Source organism: Lontra canadensis, unplaced genomic scaffold (assembly GCF_010015895.1).
Source record: "Lontra canadensis isolate GAN:19392208 unplaced genomic scaffold, GSC_riverotter_1.0 scaffold3, whole genome shotgun sequence".
NCBI classification, from domain to species: domain Eukaryota; kingdom Metazoa; phylum Chordata; class Mammalia; order Carnivora; family Mustelidae; genus Lontra; species Lontra canadensis.
The window spans coordinates 15,046,803-15,064,879 of NW_022630997.1; the positions used below are offsets into that span (position 1 = coordinate 15,046,803).

Here is an 18,077-nt window from a genome sequence, read left to right on the forward strand (position 1 = left end):
AGAGCTACTTGAGGATAAGGAAGCAGGAGAGACTGCAGTGTGTGGTTGGAGAAGTCAAGAAGAGAGGAGAAGTCTTGTGCACGTGTATCATGGCATTTCATTTTCAACAACATTTACTGAGCCCCTTCTTTTTCTGAAACACAGAACGGGCTTGAGAGGATGCCAGGATGAGCAAGACTTGGCCTTTGTCCCCAGAGAGCTCTTGGTCTAGCTAGGGGAGGCAGCCAACACAAACCTAAGGTCGGGGTGCTGGGGGAGCACAAGGGCAAGAGAGCGAAATACAGCTGGCAAGGATTCACGGGAACATGGCGAAGGCAGTGGCTTTGAAAGACGGGGCCTGGGCACAGCAACCGATGGATCCAGGAAACCCACACTTGTGGGGTCTGCTGATTGTGCACAGTAAGAGCAAGATAGAGGGCATTTCCTCCCAGGCTGAATGGAAGGCTTGTGTTCAGAATCTGCTCTGCCGTTGGGGAGACAGTATGTGGCCATTTTGATCCTCAGTTTCCATTTCTATAAAATGGGGGTAATATTTGGAAACCCATGTTGTGGTTACTGGGAAGGTTGGAAAAAAATGGTGAAGTTATATATTCATTTTCTCTTTCCTGATAGATGGGGCGGGCCACTGTCCAGTCTGGGGCAGTGACTTGTATCAGGGAAGCAGGGATAGGAGTCGCTTAGAATAATAACCCATCCGCCCCCATCTACCTACAACCCCTAGACTTTTCAAAGCTTTTTTTCCATCTGTTATTTCAGAGTGGCTCTCTAGGGCTAGGTAGGCCAGGCAGCTTTGTTTCCATTTTTCCGAAGAAGAAACTGAGTTTCAGAAGGGTAAATTTTTGGCGTGAGACCTCAAAGCTTGCTAGCAGCCAACCTTGGATTTGATTCAAGGGGCTGCATATTCTTAACCCAAGGCTCCTTCTGCAAGCTCAGTGTTTCCCAGAGAGTGGGTCCTAGAAACATGTGGTGGTCACGGCATTAAATGGCATGGAGTCCCTTCACAAGAAGGTTATGGTCTTGACTTCTCTTTCACTCCATGTTAGGTCAAGGGTAAAGTGTCTGGGGCCTCTGTGTTGTTAACATTTGTGGACATTGCCTGCTTGTTTCAATATTTGTTAGAAAATCTGGCTGTAGCCTTAGTGTCTTGCTAGAGCTCATCTTACTATCTTATTGGAGGTCTATAACATTGTCATTTCAGTGTATGCATTTTTCCACTTACCTGTCTTCTGTTTACGCCAAGGAATATTGGCTTTCCGTGTCATATAGCATAGGAAAATGCTTTTTTTAAAAAAAGATTTTATTTGTTTTTTTGGGAGAGAGTGAAAGCGAGAGAGTTCACAGAAAGAGAAGAAGAAAGAGAAGCAGACTTGCTGCTGAGCGGGGAGCTCGATGTGGGACTTGATCCCAGGACCCTGAGATCATGGCCTGAGCCTAAGGCAGACACTTAAGCGACTGAGCTGCCCAGGCGCCCCCCACCGCAAAAATCCCTTTTAAAACATGAAGGTATTTCCATTTTTCTCTGAAAGCACACACTAGTACAGGTACCCCGTGGATAGCTCCTCTGTATATCTAATGCCCAAGGTTCGGGCAAGGGAGTCATAGGACCCCAAGTGAGACACTCCTGGGTATTCTCCTTCTGCCACAGTCTCCCAGAGTGACACCAGCGGCTCCCAAATTCCAACTGGGAAAGGAGCCTGGAAAAGCCTCAGCTCAGTATTGGTGGCGGCTGTTCCCCACACAGCGACGAGGAATCCACGTTGTCAGAGAGCTGTTGACGTCAGGCGGTACAAAATTTTGCAAGGCCTCTATTTAAAATTCCCCAGAAATTAAATCAGGAGGGTTTGGAGGGAGGAATGCCCTAGACAAATTGTGGAGTGGGTTTGTTTTGTTTATGGAGATGGTCTTTAAAGTTGAAATTGCCCCCGTTGTATTTTTGCCCCAACTAAAGAAGGGCTGAACTCAGCTGGGAGTGAGGGGAGGGTTGTCAGCCTAAGGCTTGTAGTTAAAGCCAACTCAGTTCTGGGGCCAAGAAGCCTCCATTGTTGGCAGAAAGAGAAAAGGGAAAAAATACACAAACTCCTCCATCTATACTTCTCAGGCACTGAAGTCAGATAGTGTAAAAATACAGATGACTCCTATTTCCAGAGATGGGTACCAGCTACAGAGGATTCCCTCCACTCTTCTCTCCAGACTGGAAACACACATAGAAGGTACTAGACACACTGCTAGGTTCTGGCCACCCTTTTCTCTTTGATTTCTCGCCACCGCCCTCATCAGCACATGCTATGTAATATACTAGTCTCACCAATAAGGACACTTCAGCCTTTTTGGAATGAAAAATATCACCGTAGCCCTAAGTGGGCTTCCTAAAAATGTTGGCCACGCAGCACCATGGTACATGGCCTGACTTACGACAGTGCAGCGAGCCAGTGCTAAGTACTTGCACAACACACAGTGAGTGGACTTTGTCCTGTTCCCATTCCCGTCCAAGCCTTCTGATTTCAACCTCAGCTTGATGGTCTACTGTCTTGGACCCATCTCCAGTAAATCTCTTTTCATAACAAAGGGGGAACAGACTATAGGCGCAGCCCTCTTCAGACTCAGCACAGCTCAGATTTCCTATATCGCTTTGTTCTTGGTAATTTTATGGTTGGGGCTGGTGGTCCTGTTTATTCATGGTGGTGATCTGAAGTTTCCTAAACAAATTATTTGCTTGAAGTTAGAGGGGGGAAAAGAAGGCCATTGCTTCAAGTATATATTTACTCTGTGAACCACAGTATACGTAGCACAAGGATATGGCAAAAGGCCTGCATAGCAGGGAGGCCTCTGAGGTTGAGAAACGCTGATCTGAAGTCCCTGTCTGCTGGCAAAGCCTTTGGGTAGGATCTCGAACCAGAAAAATGAGCAGCCTGAGCGCCCTGCCTTGCCCTGCCATGTGGGCTTAGAGAGGGTGAGAGAAAGAGAGGCGATCTGGAGATGGGGCCCGGAAACCACCTGTTAGCCCCCTCCTGGGTGGGGCGGGATGGAAGGGCCAGAAGGCGGGGTCGGGGGGGTGGGGCGGTGGGCGGGCCGGCGAGCGAGCCACGCCTATGCCGGCTGAGAACTGAGTCTGATTTGTAGACACTGTAGAAAGGAGAAGCAGAGAGAGGAGGCTGGTTTCCCTGGCTCATCTGTCTGGTGGAAATTGGGGGAACTAATGGAACACGTGGCATTGGTCGTCTTCTGCAAAGGAAGCGGCAGCTGGAGTCATTCCTAAAGGGAGCTGTGTACTTGGTTGCTGCCCATGGAGTCAGCCTCAGGTGCTCATCCTGCCGCTGGCCCTTCTAAGCCTGGCACCCCGGGTAGGTCACCCATTCCAGAGGTCTCCTGGTGCAGCCTGAGATTTCCCAGACCTGGAGACCGAGGACTCACTGAACTCGCGGTCCGCCCAAACCCCAGGACCTTTCTTACCCTCACCTTTGAGTAGGGATTCCCACGCTCCCCAACTGCCCGGGTCCCTCCCAGGTGGCACCTAGTATTTCAGCAGAGTTGTGACTAGCACACTCCTTTCATGCCAGAACGTTTGCACGATCAATTATAAGATGATAAGATTGCCTGTCCTCTGGTCTATCTACCCTTTTCATCTTGTCACAGTTGACCTGTCATTACCATCTGTTCAGACTTTCAGGGGGCAAGGGTAGCTCCTGATCCCGGCACAGCTTTCAGCAAATGCAATGCTGCTCCCTGCTTAGCCCCTCTTTCCTCCTCTTGGGACTGATGAAAACATGCAGCAGGACAGGCTCCCAGCAGAGCCCCCCTCTAGGCTGTAGCCAGCGAATCATCACACGGTATTTCAAAACGGTCCGCTCTCAGCTGCGAATTCTCGGCGCAGCCCTGCCACCCCCAGGGGGGTCGTGAGAGCCCCAACGCCTGGATGGCTCAGCTATGACACATCCCAGACCCGCCGGGCCAGCAGTTCGCTCGTTATCAGAAGCCAGCAGGGTCTGGCCCCCTTCCTTCCTGTTGTGTCTTTCTGCTCAGCGCTGTCTTGGGAATGCTCAGAACCCCCTCGCGGGCTCTCCAGCCATCCCTCGAGGCCTCGACGTTTCACTCCATCAAGAACCAGCCTTGAGGTTGCTCATCTCTACTGTGGAATTCACCTTCTTTGGAAGTTGGCACTTTTGTGTCTGCTGTGTCCTCTGGCCTTGCTCCCCTGTCTGTGTCTTCCTGGACCTGTGCTGGTGGCCTGGTGGGCTCTCTGTCAAGTGCTCTCTGGACCTGGTCTCAGCACGAGCTAATGAGAGCTTGTGGAAAGCAGCCTCTCAGTTTGGCCTCCATCCTCCGCAACGCTCCCATCCCTGCCCCACAGGTCCATTGGCCAACCCCACCTCCTGGTCAGCACTTTCTAGTGTGGGTGCCCTGCTGCCTGAGAGAAAATGGCCCGGCTGTGAACAAGAGTCCCGCAGACCCCCTTCCTCTCTCTTGAGTCAGCCATGCAGCACTATGCCCTCTCTGTTTCTACTTACCTCTTGCTCTTGCCTGGGACATCAGGCAAGTTGTTACTACCGTTACCCTGAGCATTATTTCAGGCATCTGCCTGGGAGGCTCTAACCTACCTGATGGGATTCTCAGAAGCCCACCCCTCCCTTGTGACATTGAAGGTGAGCGGGCCCCAAGTTCATCTGGCAAGATCCCCACCCTGGAGCACCATGTGTATTACTGGGTTGGGCCACACGTGCTCCCACCGCTCTGCCTGTCCTGTTTCTCCCACCAGGATGCCCCCTTCCTCTCCTCCTCTCCAGACGGGATCTGAGGTTCAGTTCAGGACTCTGGGAATTCTTCCCTGGCTACTCAGTTTCATCCCTGATGTCTGTAGTTCCTTCAGCAAATGTAGCAACAGCTGACACATCTGTGGCACGGGGCTGTCCGGCCCACCCTGCTCTGCTGTTTCTGGAAGGGCCTTGGGCCATCTTGCATTCTCTACTTCACCCGGCCCCCACCCGCACCCATGCCAGGCACAGAACCAGACCCCGCTTTCAGTAGAGACCAGCCAAGGTCAAGGGCCAATGACAGGGACACCAAGAGAGACTCTCTCCTTGAAACTCCAGACACCAAAGACCCACCTGCCTCCCTGCACAGCCCTAGCCCTACTCACTGAGGGGCAGTGAGGTCATGCTTCCTTCCTTAAAAATCCCTGCAGCTTACACTTCAACTTTAATAGTAGCTCTTTGATGGGCCTTGCTGGGAACCAGGCCTGATTCTGAACACTTCTTGTAGGTTAACTCCTGTACCCTTTACAACACTGGGCAATAGAAGTACTACTGTAGGTCCATTTTACAGATGAGGAGATTGAGGCTGTTGGCTTATATTCAAGCAGCCAGTTGGTAGCAGGGCTAGGACTGAAACACAGGCAGCCCAACTCTAGAGTCCTTGCCTAAATCCATGGTTCTCTTGTACCTGTCATTTTATCACGTGCCCCCACTCTGCCTGCGAACATTCAGTAGCCAGGCCTTCTCCTGGGTGCCTCACCCATAGCCCCAGCCTTCTGGGCCCATCCAGTGAGCTGGGCCGGCTGGGTCTGAGTTGGGGGGAGCAGCCCAGTGCTTGCTGTCTTCTCGCCATGGACGCCACGGAGCCTTCCAAACTGACGTAGTCGCTTGTGCTAATGGTCTTGGAATCCGGGCCTCAGGCGCCCAGGGAAGGTTCTGGGGCCCCGCTGGCCTGAGAGCCCCATCTGGGGGAAGGGAGGGCCATGGGCGGCAGAGCAGGGATAGGTGTCAGAGATGGAGCAAGAAGAATGGGTCATGCAGGAAGGCAGAGGCTGTGGGGGTGCTCTGGGAGAGACTGGGGGAGCCCTTACCCGCTCCTGTTTGCTTTGGAGCGAGGCAGCCGCGTGCTGTGAGCTGGAGTGTGTCTTGGCAAGAGGCCTCCGTGACAGCCTTCTGGCCAGGGGAGGCCTGGCTGAGGGTGGGCTGCCTTTCGTTGTTCTTAAAGGCACAGCATAATTATGGGCGGCCAGCCCTTCCAGTGTCTCTGGTCCCTCTCAGGTCAAAACCTCCCATCTGGCCCGAGGTCATGGCAAAGGGGTCAGGGCAGATCCAGGGCAGAAGCAGTCCCTGCGGGCCCAGCTGTGTGCCAGGTATGGTGTGGCGGGGTGGGCAGCACGGTCCCAGGTGCCTGGCCAGGCCCCCTTCAGCACCCTTCCCCTTCTCGGCACCACGCCCCCATCCAGGGCTCCCAAATCCTCGATACCTTATTAACCCTCCCCCCGACCCACACACCGCTCCAAACCACTTCAGGGAAAGAATATAGAATATGGGACTGCCTGGACAGGGCACTGTCAAGGGAGCTCGAGTCTGAGCCCGTGCCGTGCCTCTGGGGTCCCTAGCTCTGTCCCCTACCCCACCCTGCTGGCATACCCTTGCCTCCGCCGAGGCCCGGCCTTGCAGTAGCTCTCTAGGGATGCCCCTCTCTGCCTGAACCTGTTAGACCCTGCAAAGGTCCTGGAGGAGGGAGCCTAAAGTCTGCTGGGCTCTCCCAGACTTGGAGTTGAGATTCCCTGCCTGTCACCCTCTGGAGGAGAACCCGGCCCTGTCCTGCTGGCCTCGGCACCAGGACACTGGCTGTGCTTGGGCTCATCCTGTGTGCCATGCAGGGGGCAGGCGGGGAGAGCACTTGAGGCCCATGTGATCTCCGTAGCACCCCCATGCCTGGAATGCCCAGCACAGATGAGATGCTGGGTAGGCCGTTGGTAATGGAGTACAGTGCGTGTCACCGATGTCAGGCTGTCCCACAAGCAGATCATAGTACCCTGGTATGACAAGGCCCTAGGGAGGCCAGCAACCTGTTCCAGGGCACAGCTAGGACATGGTGAAGCCAGGGTCCAAACCGAGGTTTTGGATGAAGGACTAAGTTGTGCCCATGGGCTGAATCCTGGGGTGAGCAGGGCCAGGAAGGCAAGGGGCAGTCAGGGAAGGCCTCCTGGAGGATACCACCTTGAAGAACAGGGAGAACTTCAGAGGGAGAGGAAGGAGCAGGGTCCCCTCCCCCACCAGCTGTTTTGTCCTAGGCTGAGCTGTGACCTCAGAAGACTTTATTAACAACCTAATTGTGTGCAGCTGGCCTCCTCTGGCCCTAAAGAGCTCATTATCCGCTCTCGTTAAGGAGGCCATTGTGGCCTGGTCAGCCTGGGGACAGCAGTGGCCTGGGAGTGCCCATCACTTCCTGCTGGCCTTGGCCAGGCTCAGCCCCCTCTTGGAGAGGTTAAAGGCTCTGGCCCCTGGCCCAAGTCCTCCCATCCCCACCTTCTGTCCATCCCTACCTCTGACTCTCTCTCTCTCTCTCTGTCTCCATTTCCTCTCTGCTCTTTCTGTCTCTCCCCCAATGCTAGCATCGCCCAGCCCCAGTTAGAGTCCATTTTAGAGGGCTTTGAAACTGGCCCAACATCTGAGGATTATGCTCAGCCTGGAAAGAGGGAGGGTCTGGCTTCTGAGCTGAAGCTTTTCCCTCTTGGGGCTGGGGGTCACCTTCCCTACCCTGAGCTGGAGGTGCTGGCCAGGCTGCCCCGGTGTGGCCTTCTGCCCCCCCCAGTCCCTGGGCCACTGTGAAGTGGGTTCTTACAGAGGCCCGCAAGCAGAGTTGGCTGCTATGACAGGTGACATTGCTGTTCTTTCTAGGCCTTTGCCCCCTGGTGAGGGCAGCCTGGTTGAATGACATCGTTCTGGCGCTGTGGAGACACAGCCCTCAGAAGGAGTGTTCAGGCGACGGGCCAGCCAGGGATTCTCCCAGACAGCTTCTCCAGTCTGGGGACTTAGCTCCAAAGATCACACGTAGAACCCCCAGAACGAAGGCTTCTTCTACCTCCAGTGGCAGTGGGGGGGGTTCCCTTCTCAGGGTCCCTCTGCCACAGTTCACAGCTTTCCACACAGAGCAGCAGGCATGGTCGCCCCTCTCCTGTCCCCTGCCAGGGATGGGGGGACCTGGCTGCCAGGCTGGAGGGCAGGGGTCTGCAGAGGGGACTCCATGCCAGTCCAGGCCCTTTGGGGGTCTCTACCATCTCCTGTTCCACTAAGTTCTCTGCTGTCCACCTCCTTCCAAAAAAGAGCTTCCTCCCCTTCTGCCTGGAAACAAGAGTTGACTTCTCTGGACAAGGCTGAATTTGGCAGCTGGGCCGAACCGCCCTCCCCCAGTCTGAGACCAGCTCTGGCCACTTCCTCAGTCCAGTGATAGGCCCCTTCATGAAACCTCACCACATTTCCTCTCCCAAGAACGAAGGCGGAGAGGATGGAGAGAGGAAGGCTGACAGGCCCACTTGGAGCGCAGACCCATCTTCCTGGGGACAGGAAAAACGCAGAGGTGACTCAGGCCCCTGGACATCTGTGAGTGCTGGCCACCCAACCTTCCACATCCTGGGGCTTTAGTCCCCCAATAAAGCTTATCGCTTCCGTTCAGTGGACACCTGCTAGGCCAGACCCTCCGTGCGTTCTTGGCCTTCTCCATCCTCCCGCTAGCCTGCAAGGCAGAAGGTGGTCTTACAGATGAAGTCCTCGTGCAACAGGTTCAGTCTCTTTCCTGAGGTCACAGAGCGTGGAGGTGGCAGGCCTGGGATCAGGCTCAGATCTCTGACCCCAGCACTTGGGTCCAGTGCCTCAGTTTCCACATTGCCGGGCTGCTTGCTGCAAGCTCAGTTCTGCCCTAGAGACAAAGCAAACACGGTGCTTACAGTCTCAGCAAGACCAGTACTCCAAGTGCGTGCGCGTGAGCCGCTGTGAATTGTGGGGTTGTCGCTCGGGATGCTGTTGGGATCTGGAGATTGGTCGGGGAGGGCTTGCTGAGGTAGTAGGACAGGGGAGAGGAAGCTGGAGGACCTCTGTCCTGGGGCCATGTGTGAGCTGAAGGACAGGGGCCAGGCTGAGGATAACCCTGGCGTGTGGAGCAGGGAGGGAAACCCCAGAGACCTCTCCCTGGCACCATTTCCCACCGTGCTTGCTCTCATGAATTGCATTAGCTAAGGAAAGAGCAAAAGGTAGCCCCTCCCATTCTTCTGGAACCCCTGAAGGCAGTCCCTGAACTACACAGATTAGCTACATGGGTACGTGGGCGTGCAAGCGCGCGCGTACACACACTCGCAAGTCCATTCACCAGGCTGTACTGAGCGTCTCCTGATCTACTCTGTAGGCGGACAGCACCTGGGCACCCGTGCTGTTAGCCTAGGGGAATATCAAAGCCACCATCCCGTTAATAACAGCTCAAGGTTTTTGACCTCCAGGTCTGGGTTAGGCACCAGGCTAAGCTACTTTCATCTCATTTGTCCTCTTCAACCTTAGGAGATAAGCGCCATTAATCATCCCCATATCAGGGAGGGAAGACTGAGGCTCAGAGAGGTTTACTGATTTGCCCAAGATCACACAGGAAGTAGCAAGCCAGGACCTGACTTTGTCTTTCGGACCCTAGATCCCTAATGTATTACCTTCTACTTCCAGAGGACCATCCCCCATATACAGACACTCAACTTCACACAGCCCTGTATCTCGGTTCCTGGCATACACACACGGGAATCACACGCTCAGCGACAGGTATCACGTACCAGTGTCCAGGGGCACGTGTTCTCAAGGAGTCACATCTGCCCTTGTGCACACACCAGACAAATTCCTTATCTACCTCTGCACTGGTGAAGATATGGTCCCTGGTGCCCAACTGCCTGGGTTCACTGAGGTCCAGCTCTGCCTCTTCCTAATCATGAACTTTGCCTCAATTTCCTCACCTGTAAAATGGGGATGGTGATGACAGTAACACTTCATGAGATTCTTTAAGATTAAATACCGTATATAAAGATTGCGTCTGACCGTAATCATCACATAGAACCAATGCACACCCCCACGGAGATACATATGCAGGCATAGCACAATCCCGTGTACTCAGAAATACAAAGCCTTGTCCACACCTACCCCCACATGCAGCCCACACGTGTCCGCCTCTGTGGAAGAGTGGATGCCGTGGGCACTGGAGGTGAGCCAGGGAGTCCTGAGGGGCTGGCTGATGCTAGAGCCCTCTTAGCCAGCCAGGCCAACCCCAGGGGTGCAGGCTTTTAATTGCTCCTTGGTGGAGCAGAAGGGACTTTGGTCGGGAGCCCCAGCTACAGCAGCTGACGTCTGAGCTGCTGGCATCTAGGAGAGGCTTGTCAGCAACTGTGGGTGGGCGCGGGCCCAGGGAGCCTCCCCCAGAGGCCCAGCTGTGTGACTCGTGCCAGGCTCCTGGGAGGTCTGTAGGGAGCTGGGGTGGGCACCTCTGCCCACATTCCCCCATGCCCACCTGGGCAGTGTTGGAACCTGTCTTTGCTCAGTGGAGGGGCCTGTAGCCATGCCAAGAGCAGGCTTTTCTCTGCAGGGCCTGAGGCAGCAGCGACCGGGACTCGGAGCCACTCAGCCTAGTTCTGCACATTTCAGGGCTGGAGTGGAAGCTCAGGCCATTGTTCTCAGCAAAACTGTCAGGGACTCCAGCTCCTGGGGACAAGGAAAGAGTAGGATGTACAAGGAAGGATTCTTGGAGGATGAAATAAGGGGATAGGGGAGACAATGCCTGCAGCAAAGAGACCTGAACCCCGGGATTATGAAGTTCTTTGATCCAAGGGGAAAGGCCCATATAGGGGCTGGTCCCCAGTATGGCGCTGGGGGGAGAGGGAGAAAACAGGAGGTCAGTAGGCTGATGGGACTCAGTTCACACTAGGTGAGGACACAGACAAGCTCTGTGGGGATTGATGGAGAAAATCTCTCCCTCCCACCCCCTCCTCCCCCCACCCCAGCCATCCTGGTGCCCACAGAGGGGCTTGCCTCCTTTGCCTCTACTGAAGATGGCTTTGTGGAGCCCAAATTCCAGACACAGAAGGCTTAGAAGACATTTTGGCCATCCAGGCGACCACCAAGTTGCCTGCTTTCCTGGGAAGCCCTGGGCTCATACAGAGAAAGGAGGGAATAGTCTCCCATGGAGACAGAAAGGGATTGTTTGTGAGGGTGGATTTGGCAGAGGCGCACCTTGGTATAGACAAGGCTGGGAGAGGCTGCGCATGGAGGGATTTTGGCAAATTCTCACCAAGACGCATGCTTCCAAGTTCCACTGTTTCTCGGGCACATCCCCATTTTTTCCGATGACTGTAAGATCCCTGGCTCCAGCCCAGGCCCATCCTGGGGAAGCCCCCTCCTGGGAAGCAGAGCTCCCTTTTGATGGCAAGCCTTCAGGGGACTTCCTTAGCCCACTGTGATTTGCCTTGGCTTTGGGGGACAGAACTGGGGTGGTCACGTTGGTGAGGGCCTGGAGGTACGGGAACCAAAACTGTGTGCTTTCGGCATTGGGGCCTGGACCTGGGGATCATGGGAGAGACTCAAGCCTTTAAGACCCTCCTGAAAGTAACTCCAAGTTGGGAATCATGGTGACTGTTCTTTGGGGCTCTTGGAGGTTATCCTGCTGAGTGGGAATTTGGGGGAGGTACCGGTTACCTAGAGTGGCTCAGAACAGAAGGTCCTGTCCCCACCTGCTGAGGTCTGTGGGGGCAGATGCCCCGTGGACTTGAATTTTGTCACCAGCTTTGTCTCACGATGGCGGACCTTCGGTCATGAACCTTGGTGGCTGCTGGGTAGAGATGGTGTTAGTGAGGACACTCAGGTTCCGGTGATCGATACCTGCTCCGGCTTCATTAAATAACACGGAAAGTCAAGGGCTCGTTGTAGTTTGGGCGCCCAGCAGGGTGGTCCAGCTTCAGTCCACTTGGAACCTGAAGCCTGAATGATGTTCGTGAGGACTGACTTTCTCCATCTCTGGACTGCGCAGCCGCTTTACTGACTTGGCTCTCGTGCCATGTCTTCCCACATAGCCCTGCAGTTCCTGGTTTACGGGGGACTGAGCCTTCAGCACACCAAAGCACCCGTGTCGGTTCTTGGGAAAGCCCTGGAACTGTTACAGCGTGCAGGGAGAGGGCAGATGGGTCAGATGGTGGAGCGGGTATGCCCACTCCTACGGTCAAGGAGGCAGAGCCACCTTCGTGGTGGAAAAGCTCCGAGGTGGGAACCCTCTTGCATGGCCTCTGGTCAGGGCCTGCACAGGAGCCCCTGGGGCTGGCGCCTCGTGGTGGAAATAGCTGGGTTCCAGAGAGTGCTCCCCCAGAAGCCAAGAGAAGGGGAAAAGACCCCTGTGAGTCCACGCCTTTTGGTTTCTTTGTGGCCTAGGATCCTAGGAGCATAGCCAGGCTGCTCCAGGGAGCCCCCTCGGTGGCCCAGGATGTTCATGTGCCCCCCACCATCCCACTCTGGGGAAAGACCGACTCTGGTGGGGGAGGGAGTGGAAGTGGGGGAAGGCATCCACCCTGGGTTCCAAAGGGGACAGGGACCCAGCTCAGGCCCCTGAGCCAAAGAGGCCTGGGCCTTGAAATTCCAGACCGCTCGTGTAAGGCTTTTCCCTGTTTGTTGGTTAAGACTGGTGTGTTTTAGAGCAGTTCTACGTCTGGAGCAAAGCCGAGCTGCAGAAAGGATTTGCTGTATGCTTCCTGCCCCCACACATGCATAGAACTCTACCCCCCCACACACACTAGAGCGGTCTACTTGTTATGGATGAAACTGCGCTGACACATCCCAGTCACTGAGATCCATAGTTTACGTTGGGGTTCACTCTTGGTGCTGTGTGGACAAGTAGGCAGTGACACACATCTGTCGTCATGGTGGCGTGCAGACCTGTCTCAGGGGCTTTGCAGAGCTGCATGCAGAGGGTTCTGGAACTCCTGGGAGGGCGAGGTGCTGTGGGCGTTCGAGACAGCAGCACAGGCTGCTCGCTCCCCCAGGCCTGTCCCGTGAGGCAGTGGGGACCTAGCAGAAGACCCTGGAGGTGGCTCAGGATGGTGAGGGCCTGTGCAGGAGCACCACTGTTTTCCTCTGTCCCTCAGGCAGTTGCCTCTGCCTCCCAGCAAGGAGCAGCCAGGAGGCTCCCAGTATCCTCCTCCCCAGGCAGCCACTCCCTGCCTTCTCTGGGGTCTCTGGGCTGCCCCGGGAGAAGCCCGGGATGTCTTGCCAGGGAACCATCCATATTTGGAAACAGAGAGCTCGGTCGTAGATAGAAAAGAGAATTGGTGCCAGATGGCTTGGGGCGTAGAGAAGGATCGGAGTGGGATGGAGGCGAAGACAAGGTCCTGTGACGAACACCTTCTGAGAAGAGACAGACGGCAGTGGGTGGGGGCCCAGGACCTGGGTGCTCAGGGTGCTTTGCGTGGTCAACATTTGTTTAAGTGATAAATGAACGTGCTACTGAACAAGAAAGAAAACCAGTGAGCTTTGATCATTTGGCCATGACCGTGAAGGGTCGCTCAAGGGTGTGGTGCCTGCTTAGGGTGACTGACATGTCAACACAGTCCAGGGCAGCCGTGAGTAGCACTGAAGTGCAAATGCCACTGACCCGCGATGGGAAAGGGGCGCAGCCACCATCCGTGGGTCACCGTGACGCATTTATCTCTGGATCCCTCTGAAAGCCTTGAACGCTAAACTCCCAACCACACCAGTAATTCCACTGGGTTTCAGAGACCTGAATGGTCTCTGTGTTTAGCCGGAGCGTCCTCGGCTTTTCCTGCAGGGTGATTTTCACACATTTGATATATCCTTGTTTCATTCTCATTGTTAAATTTTTCCATCACTTGTGTAAGTGTGGATCACTGTCCATCGGGGCCTCCCCTCGGGGGATGCATTTGGCTTCTTCTCCGTGTAGCACAGGCTTCTGGAGGCCAGACGTGACCCAGGCATTTGCTGGGTGCCCAGGATGTCTAGCTCTGTGCCCTGTCCCCTCCTGCCCCCCATCCCTCTGGGCACTCATGACTGTGTTCTCTCTTGTCCCCTCTGCAGGCTGGTGGTTCGTGAGCACCTCTGAGGAGCAGGGCTGGGTCCCTGCCACCTACCTGGAGGCCCAGAATGGTACTCGGGATGACTCAGACATCAACACGTCCAAGACTGGGGAAGGTAAGGGCCTGCAGGTTCAAGGGGCAGGGAGATAATGAGGCACATGAGGAGGCACATGTGGGGACCAGGCTGCCTCGAGATCCTCAGGGTTTGGTGCCCACCCATTTCTGGCCCTTGGAGGGAACCCAGTTCTTCTGGAGGGAGCGTTCCCACTCTTCTCCCTAAAACCATCAGAACTGCTCAAGAGAGCTGGGTCATGTCCCAGCCCCTTCCCTGGGGACCCCATCTCACTGGGGCCAGCCGATGAGCTCACCTCCCTTCCCAGGTCTGTCCCTGCTGTCCCTACATGGGCTCACATGAGAGGAGAAATTTCCCTGGACTGTGAATCTCAGGCTTTGGCAACTCTGGGCAGAGACTGGAGAGAGCAGTCTTAGGACTGGACCCCAAAGCTCCCTTTCCCTGCAGAAGCCCTTGGTTCCTCGGGGGATCCCCACAGAGACCCCCAGCTTTGCCTCCCCAATCCCACGCCGTGCTCTCTTCTGCAGGGATGAACCCAGGGGGCTGTGCGTGCATAGCTTCTGCTGCTCTGGGCGTCTGTTGCCCTGGCCAAGAATACAGACGCAGACCGCAGGTCTGAGTCCTTTGTCAGTGTAGCAGGAACCGCAGAGTGGCCCCTGCACCACCAGCCCCTCTGATGAGCTCGGGCCTGGTGGGTTTTTTCTGATGTTTTCTCATTGGGTTTCAAAGAGCCTGCCCCTCCCCCCAGCCCTCCAGGCCAGCGCTGGCCTGGGTAGCCTGTCTGTGGACTCAGGTGTTTGCCAGAGCACGCCGCCGGAGCCCAGTGAGTCTGAGGCACCTCAGTTCCTGGCTGCCTGCTCCCAGTGACTGCCAGCACCCCCACGTCCTGGCAGGAATGCTTGCCCTAACGGTCAGTATGGACGGTCCAAACGGGCCCGTCTGAGCGCCAGGGCGAGGGAGGCCTGTCACCCGGGCCTGAGGCCCGCCTCCACGCCTGCCCTCCCCTCTCCCCCCATATACACCACCCTTCATCCCATGCCGCCCAGGCCAAAATAAGCAGCCCGCCAAGCACAGCGCCAGCTGTCCGTTCAGCCTCCCCTTGACTGTCAGTTCCTGCGGGCGGTTGCGGCCCTACCCTTCCTCCTGTGTAAATGCTTCATTTCAGTCCCTTGACCAGGGCTGCAGCCCCTGCGGGGGTTTCCAGCGATTAAGCTCTGTCGGGAAGGGTTTGCGTGCGCAGGCTGGGTGGTCGGTCCTTCCTGGCTGCTGCAGAGCGCTGGGGCAGAGCTGGCGCCCAGCGTTGTCTCCGGGTCTCTGCGGCGCTGGAGGTAAGCCCCCAAGCTCCTCCCTCCCACTTCCTCGTGCTGGCCTCACCCCGGGATCTCTCGGGACTAACAATCCCTAGGGTGTAGACTGAGGTCTTACTCACTCCCAGGTGTGTGGCCTGGCGTTTGAAAAGCCTTCCCCACCCCGCCCCCAGGAGGCACCGTTATCATCCCCTCAGCTCGCAGACCGTTAGCTGCACGCTCGTCCTCATAAGGCTTGAGGCTCAGTTGAGCTTCCTGGCCCGGTGCTCCTCACCGCTGCACCCTATGTCTGTCCATGAGGCGTTTCGCTCTTAAGCAACTCTGAGAGGGGTGTGTGTGTGTGTGTGTGTGTGTGTGTGTGTAATGGGAGCCCCGCCTGAAAAGGCTATGCCACGAATGTCAGCGGAGACATCAGGAGAGGGAGGACAGGACACGGAGTAGGTGGGAAGGAGCAGGAGAGGTGCGTGTGCACAGAAGTCTGTCTGGTTTGAAGAGAGAGCTTTGCAGAGGGTGAGCGGTAGCAAGTGGCAGATGACCTTGACCTTGCTGGACAAACAATCAGGTGGCAGCGCAGATTTGTGTGTGTGTGCCTGTTCACGCGGGGTGACCCTCTTTCAGACAGACTCCTCGGCATGCTTCCAGTAGGACCCGGCGTGCCAGTACCCCCAGCAGCGTCTGGGCAGCTGGGAATTTCATCACCATACCTTGGGCATCTCCACCCTGCTTGGCAGGAGGGCTCGGGGCTCCGTCTCCCAGCCTGAGGCCCCAGCGCCTGTGGTGTGTCCACCAGTCTCTCTCTGTACCCACCTCCGTGTGGCTAAGAGATTAGCCCACCTGGGTTCCCCTGTCTGGCCATCTCTTCTCCAGGCCTGTTGCCATCCCATTGTAGGTCCCTGGGTCCTGAGAAATTGGAAGCCTTCATCCCATCAAATCTCCCCTAACGATTTGTGTTTGTTTCATTGCTTTGGAAAAAAGAGACAGTTGGCTGTTTGGGTTTATTTCTCTTATCAGACATTCTGGCCTGTACTCCTCTTCCTCCAAAATGCTAGTGGTAGGAGGTAGGAGGCCCAGGGTAGAGGTTGAAGACCCTCTTACCCACTGATGATGATGATGATGATGATGGCCACGCCCAACACTGGCCAGATGCTCCCGTGAAGTGCTTGATCCATTGCCTCCCAGACGTCCTGAGAGGTGTCCCCTCCACGGAGCCCATGGATCAGTTTGTGACAGGCAGAACTGGAACCCGGGTCTCTGCCCGGGCCCCCATGCCCCAGAGCCTTCCTCCCTGGTGGGTTTGCATCGGCACCCACCCCCTTGTTGGGGCCCTTTCCGTTGCCGGTGGGCTAAGGGGCACAGGGTCAAAGGGGAAAAACATCATTAGGCCGAGAGCCTGGGCTCCAGAGCCAGACCACCTTGATCTGTGTGCTCCCCAACCCTTAGCTGTGTTACTCAGCAGATTTCTTAACACCCCTGTGTCTCTGGCTTCCCGTTTCTAACGGGATGGTGCCGACGGCTCAGGGCTTTTGTGAGGCTTCAACGAAGCGGTCCTTGTGCATGGCTACAATTGCAGAAATAGCACTTATGAAGGGGCCCCGGCCTGGGCGTCAGCCGAACCCCTCTGCCCACGGGGAGCCCACAGGACACACCTGCCCGGGAGGTCAGCTGTCCGAGTCCTTCCCATCTGGCCTCCAACAGGACCTCGTATCTGTTTCACAGAACCTGTTGAGTCCCTTGTCCCCTCCCATGCCAGGGTGGGGGTGTCAGTGAGGAACAGGCTTAGAGAAGGACAGAGGCCTGCCCCAGGTGACACAGTAACCTGGCAGTGAGGCCTCCGCTGAATCCGTACCTCCAACCTTTTGTCCAGGCCTCCTGCTCATCAGTTGCAGGTCAAACGAGACACCCCCTCCTCCCTCAAGAAAAGCAAAGGCTCCCCAGGAGGCTTTGGCGGGGCTTGGCTCTGGTGTGTCTGGATAGTTTGCTTTGACCCTGACTGCTGGCCTCCCTCCCCCATTCTTGGGCAAAGTGCTATCCAGCTTCTGCCATGCCACGAGATGGGGGCTTCTGGGGTGCTGCCCCGGTCTGGGGTCCATTCCTCGTGGCATCCCAGAGGAAGGCAGAGGGCTTGTGGAGCTGGGCCCCCAGCAACCAGAGGAGCCACCCCAGAGACGGTGGGTAGACAAAAGGGGTCTACAGCCCTGAGAAGCCCTGTTGTTGCAGATCCAGCGGGCAGTATGCAGGGAAGGAGCAGAACCAAGGCCCATGGTGTCCATTTCTGTGCGCATTTCACTCCGCAACATTTCCTGGCTTCCGGCCCCCTACCAGGCCCTGTGCTGGGCCCCTGGACTGCCTGGAGGGCTGTCCCTGTGCCAGGCTGGGGCCAAGGACCCTTTTCACCTCTCAGGTGCTAGGATTCAAAGTTCTCAGCCCCTCCTGGGCTCACGAGTATGAACCGTGGCCTTTCCCCGGGTGTCAGTGGTGTCACCAGGCAGATCTGCCCCCGTCCAGCAGGTGCATGGCACTGGGGCTTAGTCCCAGCGAGGAGGACTTGGGGGCGTGAACCTTCCCTCCTGCCATCCCTCCCCTGCCCCATCCCATCTCATCCTCATCTCCATTCTCTCCGCTGGTTCCGTCGGCCGCGTGTTCCATTGCCATCTCCCACACCAGTGTCCAAGAGACGCAAGGCCCATCTGCGGCGTCTGGATCGCCGGTGGACGCTGGGCGGGATGGTCAACAGGCAGCACAGCCGAGGTGACTGGCTTCTCTCGACCCGCAGCTGCCACCTCTCTTCCTCTCGCTCACTCGCTAATGCCCTGCCTCCTCTCCCACCTCTGCCCCTCACCTCCCT

At 56.2% G+C, this 18,077-nt stretch overlaps 1 protein-coding gene across 7 annotated transcripts in view; it reads left to right on the forward strand.

The window, feature by feature from the left end:
• SH3PXD2A (SH3 and PX domains 2A) overlaps positions 1–18,077 on the forward strand; it is a 227,367-nt gene that overhangs the window by 192,290 nt on the left and 17,000 nt on the right. For 5 of the 7 annotated variants that reach the window (XM_032880869.1, XM_032880879.1, XM_032880904.1 and 2 more), the window contains 2 exons: positions 13,854–13,967; positions 17,897–17,980. In XM_032880869.1, the coding sequence (XP_032736760.1) occupies positions 13,854–13,967; positions 17,897–17,980 (198 nt within the window). The remainder of the gene's footprint in view (positions 1–13,853; positions 13,968–17,896; positions 17,981–18,077) is intronic. The other 2 variants (XM_032880887.1, XM_032880922.1) reach the window with 1 other exon arrangement.